At 39.6% G+C, this 6000-nt stretch overlaps 1 protein-coding gene across 1 annotated transcript; it reads left to right on the top strand.

The window, feature by feature from the left end:
- Window positions 1-254: 254 nt before the first annotated feature.
- LOC139463488 (protein NCBP2AS2 homolog) lies at window positions 255-5696 on the top strand. The gene is made up of 4 exons (XM_071244760.1): window positions 255-419; window positions 2530-2563; window positions 3804-3876; window positions 4521-5696. The coding sequence occupies exons 1-4, from the start codon at window positions 397-399 to the stop codon at window positions 4682-4684; spliced, it is 294 nt and encodes a 97-aa protein (XP_071100861.1). The 5' UTR covers window positions 255-396; the 3' UTR covers window positions 4685-5696.
- Window positions 5697-6000: the final 304 nt, after the last annotated feature.

The following is a 6000-nucleotide window of genomic DNA, read 5'->3' as shown; positions in this document are numbered from 1 at the left end:
GGGCTTATTAGAAATTTATCATTGTATCATGATGTAAAAATGATGAAAACTTGCAAATCGTGCAGGCGACTATTGTGAGTAAGCTCTTTGCCACGACATGTTCATTCCGTATGCAGTATTCCAAAGGCTAGCACGCACTGCTTTGGAGCATAACATTGTTTAGTTCCTAACAGCGTTTTGCCGTCTCCTTTTAAACACTCTAAAGTGTCATACGCGCTGTACTGGAGCAGCATACGTAAATGTCAAGGTCGAGCTCGAAAGTGTCCACTACCGTTTTAGTGTTTCAAGCAACTCGGGTCGACCCGAACCGACTTGAGAGTGAAAAGGAAGACGTGACACATTATGTAAACTTATATTCGGGAACGCTTTTCATCATTACGTAATCCCAGCACCAGGATGCCTCTCAGAGCTCTATTAAGGTTTCTTTTAATTTGTTTAATTCGCTTGGCTAGCTGTTTGTTGTGATATGACTGGATTTGCCAGCTGTTTTATAGGCCTAATCATAAGGTGTAATAATTAATTTGTTGATTAAGTGTTTTGACTAAGCTTTAGGGAGTACTGGATCAAGTTGGGTCAGTCCTAGATGTTGTGAAGGTCTTGACGAATTAAGAAAATATGAAGTCACAATAACGATGTTGTGCCTGTTATAAGTTTGTGGTGCCTGTTATATAAGTTTGTGGTGGCCATTGTACCGCTGAAGGGGTCGTTGTTGGCACAGGTACTATAGAGATGCACCCCAGTTACGTTTCTGTATACAGAAATGAACCCTAGCCAAAATCCAATTACAGAAAGGTAACCTATGAGTCCATTCCGCCACAGGCCGTATTACGCAATGTGCTGAACCGGTTCCTTGAACGCGTACATATGTTTTGGGTTTTGGGATGCTTACGAAACATTTTTATTTTTCTCTCTAATCACATGAACAACTGTAAAACACTTCATTCACTTTTATAAGACAACTTTCACTTAAAAACAAGCTATTATCTGAGTATTTACAATGTCTGTGATGCTACACCCCCTGTCAAGCGCGAGTAATCACGATAAACATGGCCATCCGAAAACCTATGATCTGACGATGCAACGCATCCTGGATGCCAAACCATGTTAAAATTCAACATATCGTGCATATGGCAGTACACATTGTAGATTTTTCTCTCTTTGTGTTTCCTTACCATAAATGGATTGGAACTGTCATTCTGTTGTATTAGATACTTTTCAGTCTGCTATATATAAAAAACGAGCAAACACCGTGACGTACGTACATATTTCAAATATTCGAAGATTTGAAGACAGCATTATCCATCATCATGATCATGCACTCGTCATCAGGCAGGGGGCACGGGTGGCCCAGTCGTCTAAGGCGCCGCGATTCGCTGTGCAGAGTTGCGTCCCTTGGGCACGCCGGAAACCTATGATTGTGGGTTCGAATCCCGGTTCGCCCCGATTATGTTTCTAGGTTTGTCAGCACCATACCCGTGCTCGTGGGTTTCACCGAAGTGGTAAACGTCTGAGACCTGCATCACTTCGGGCTTTCCTCCCACATTAAGCTGACACGCCGTGATATGACTGGAATAATGTTAAAAGCGGCGTTAAACCCAACTCACTCACTCACTCACTCGTCATCAGGCAAACCAGAACTACAACATGAACCGTTATCAGTTGTGGGTTGAGGAATTTGGCTGTTTAGGGTATCGTTTAGTAACGTATTCGACGGGACACTTTCAAAATTAGAAATAAGGGGCTTTTATTTTAATATAATTTTGGTGAGTTGAAAGATTGTAAATTTCATAGTTTGTGCTGACAACCTGAAATGATACAAAAGAAAAGTATGTGCGTATCATACAAGACAGATATATTTTCCAGAATTTAATTGCCCATAATTAAGGGTGCATATAACCAACAAGTGCGTATTATACACGAATAATTACGTCTTGTGTACATTGATCAATCGGAAGGGGTGCTAATTGGGATTGTTCACTAGCCAATATATCAGCAAATATCGCCGTATGCGCTTATTAGAGCGGGGCGCTTATTATGTCGAATACGGTATTCTGATTTAGGCTAGGGTACATTTCTGTATACCGGTTCTGTATACAGAAATGTATCGGGGATATATATCTGTGGCACCCATGCCAACAATGACCCCTTTAGTCATAGTACCCAGTGATCATGAGCTCCCCCTATGTTTCGTTATACTAATTATCAGTGGAGAGATGAGACAATCAATCTCTGGACTTTATTACAGGAAGGTGGCCTTGTGTTCATGTTACAATCAATATGTACAAATACAGCTCTCTTACTACCCTTTCCCCCATGTTGATGCAGATCATGCTTGTTGTATATAACTTACACATTGTAGCATCTGATTTTAATGAAATTGAAACAATGTTAGACCTGGCAGATTATGTCACATTGTATCCCTGCTACAGAAGAAACAGTCACTCAAGCAGTCCCTCACTTAAGTTCATATCATTCACAGACAAGACTCCCAAGTTTTATTTGATATCATGACTTCTTTTCTTGTTTCAGATATCTGATGCAAAATGAGCAAGTGGTGCAAAAGGTTTGTAAACTTACTAAGAGCAAAAACAAATCTGCCTTGCATCGTTATTATTTCTCCTCCAAGTCAGATATTCAAACATAGTATAGATGGATGACTATGAACACTTTCTATGGGACAGCTGAAAGTATATCAAGTGAACTTCAGCTGTCAGGTGCCAAGCAGTGTGTCCAGAATCCATGAATATCCATAGCTTGTTATGTTATTCTCTACTTAAAACAAATATGTATTTACTTTCAGGATCTATCCAGCTCTGGTATAATGTGTAAGCTTCCTATGCTCCATATCCTCCACTGTCCAGTATGTTATGTCTCCATTCTATTTTGTTAAATATCCTGGAACCATTCGCCACCTTATCTTCATTTTGGAAGCAAGTTACAATCTCCAGCTCTCATATGAGTTATAACCAGCGTTATTACCACAGGATTTCCCGCACTCATGGCTGTAACTTGATTGAACAGCTATTTTCGGCTCAGCTAAAGTCGAATCAGGCTCAAAACGAGGCTGTAAGGCAAATGACTCCAGGATATTTGTCATACAGTAGAACACGGATATAACGAACTACAAGGGACCAGAGAAATCAGTTCGTTATATCCGTGTTCTACTGTATTAGAATACATCTTCCTGAGGCAAGGGAGTTAACTGACTATAAAAGTCCAGTTTCCACCCTTGCCGAATTTCTGAGTTATATTTTGTCTGGACTAACAAGTCTGTGCATAGTACTATCAAAATCGCAGAACAAAATCAACATTCGGATCATAAGGAACATGGCCAATGCCGTGCAGATTTTGGTCAATTGCAGGATTTGCAAAACATGTGTACCACCAACTTGGTGTCAACAGATATTTTGCAAATCTTCTCAGTTTTTTTAACAAGGTGCTCAAGTTTGTGTAAGACCTGTTTTGTTACAATATAGATCTTGATTATCGATCAGATCATCTTAAAAGGGCACGCCTTTTTGCTTGAAGCAAATGCAAGTGATATGAGATGTGGAATTTTATTGGTCAATAAGAGGCACATAAGCGCTGGTGGTGCCTGGAAATTCAAGCCTCGTTTAGCAAGGTTGGAAACTGGACTCTAGCCTTGGGAAGATGCATATATATATATTCATATAGAAGATAGATAGAATGGAGATATAATTATGATAATACTCAGGATAATTGTGGATGTATACTTACTGACGTAACAACAATATGAAAACAGCATACAGTTCTAAACACTGACTGTCTCTCTTTATGTTCAGCTTGCAGAGAGCTACCCTATACGAAGAGCTGCACAGTTAACAGCATATGTACTACACAGAGGGAAGGAAGCTGGTGAGTACAGAGAGAAAGTCTTCCAACCATGCAAAATATGGACATTTCATGTTAATTATCCAACTGAAAAACTCATGTAGTATTTTCCTGAAAATTTAAGGTGTTCCTGGAACCATTCTTATTCCTGCCAAACCTTCTGTTCATGTGCTGTCCATGACATTTACATTGAGGAAAGGAAACATGTTCTGAAAATGTGATGGAATTCAGCTTTGTTTATAGGTCATAGCAACTGTAACTATTTGCTGACCCACTCATTCAGTAAGTGACATTATTGTCATTAGTATTCGACCTGTGAAGATCCGGGGTAGAATAGGTGTTCAGCAATGCATGCTTGCCCCGGGATCGGGTGGTCAGGCTGACTTGGTTGATACATGTAATCGATCACAATTGCGTGGATCGATGCACTTGATGTCAATCACTAGATTGTCTGGTCCAGACTTGATTATTTACAGACCGCCGTCATATTGCTGGAATATTGCTGAGTGCGGCTTTAAACAACAAAACCAAACAAAAAAATCTTTAGTATTCTTTACCATTCTTGAGTTGTCCCAAGTACAGTTTGTGACTTCAGCAACTAGTCCATGCCTTAATCTAGTACATTTTGTATGGTTCAGCTGAGCATAGTTATTTTATGATGTTGTCAGGTCTGCAGAGTCTTGAGAAGATGCAAGAAGCAGACGTCGTGAATAAACTGCAGCAGGAAGCCAAAAACTCTGGGCAGAAGTTTGAAAACTTTCGAAACACGTTTACCAAAGAGTTGAAAGAAGGAATGAATGAAGTGAAAGAAGAAATGAAAAAGAAAAAATAACCAAGTTAGCTGTGATAATATGTGATACAGTAGTCGACGGAGATCTCCAGGCCACATCTGGACCGTCTGTGTTGAGTTAGAGTCAAGTCCAGAGACTGGGGAGGCTGTGTCGTGTGAAATGTGACACTGGTATTTATAGAGTTAACTTGTTATTGCAGAATGCACCTGAGAATCAAATTAGGATAAACAATTGAGGATGGTATTGTTTAGATAGTCATTCCAGCTGTAGAATATCAGGAGAATATTCTCTACATTGGCTCTGTTCAAATTGTGTCTGTAAATATGGAATGACTGGTACCCATGTTGCCTACATGAGGGTTATTTCAATAATGCAGAACTGATGGCTTGACACATGATCTATGGCACTTGTTTCAGTGATAGAAACTGGCACTTGTTCTATTGTCCTCGCCAAACTGCCCTATAGTTAGTATCATAGGGACTAGTAGAAAATTGCCGTTTAAAGGATTTTGCTATCTTATCATTATTCGGATGAGTTGACTAAAAATGTTCGTTTCTATGGCTGGATTGTAGATTCCTCAGTCTTTGAGTTAAATGGAAGTTTGTATGTGGAGAATGGGTGATAATGCTCCTATTTATTCGTGTAATATTTCACCTCTGTTTACTGTTCCCTGATTGCCACAAATAGCTGCAGGATTGCTGATGTGGCGTTAAGCAATAATCACTCCCTCACTATTCCCTCATGTAACAAGGGATACTACTCAGGAATCATTTGAAATTACACGGCGTGAGAGTGTCGCACGAAACAATGTCAGACAACTAACAAGTTCTGTCAATTATTTATTTCAGCAGCCTTGCCCGTTTATTCCATGCTTACAATGTTAAATTGAAAGACATAACCTTATCACCCATTAATAAAAGTGAAAATCTATTCTTGTGAGAAGCCATTTATCACTATGAATTTTTAGACTCATAGAACATGGCAATAAAATGTCACCTGGGTCAGTAGACCAGATTGCTAGGAAATGAAATAAACACTGTTTCAAGACTGAGATCTAGATATTTTCCGATTTTGTTCATATGACCTTCACATGACTGATTGACAGCAGAATATGACTATGTCTTCAAGAACCCTATATTTACAGGTTCAATATTACTGGTAAATATAATTGGATAAGTGTGTCACTTCTGCTTTGCCTGTTCTGGTATATAGCCATCCCATCAATTTGTGTACAATAATTCATTTGTCAGCAACGATCCACCACTTAACAGATCCGGGGTAGAATAGGTCTTCAGCAGCCCACGTTTGCAGTGAAAGGCGCCTATGCTTGTCGTAAGAGGCAAGTAACGGGATCGGG

Source organism: Haliotis cracherodii, unplaced genomic scaffold (assembly GCF_022045235.1).
Source record: "Haliotis cracherodii isolate W230 unplaced genomic scaffold, xgHalCrac1.p SCAF_16, whole genome shotgun sequence".
Lineage (NCBI taxonomy): Eukaryota > Metazoa > Mollusca > Gastropoda > Lepetellida > Haliotidae > Haliotis > Haliotis cracherodii.
This window is presented reverse-complemented; position numbering and strand designations above follow the sequence as displayed.

Coding starts and splice junctions, on each gene's coding strand:
- LOC139463488 (XM_071244760.1), top strand. CDS start 397: ATGCCTCTCAGAGCTCTATTAAG. Junction 420..2,529: donor CCTCTCAGAGCTCTATTAAG/GTTTCTTTTAAT, acceptor TTCTTGTTTCAG/ATATCTGATGCAAAATGAGC. Junction 2,564..3,803: donor ATGAGCAAGTGGTGCAAAAG/GTTTGTAAACTT, acceptor CTTTATGTTCAG/CTTGCAGAGAGCTACCCTAT.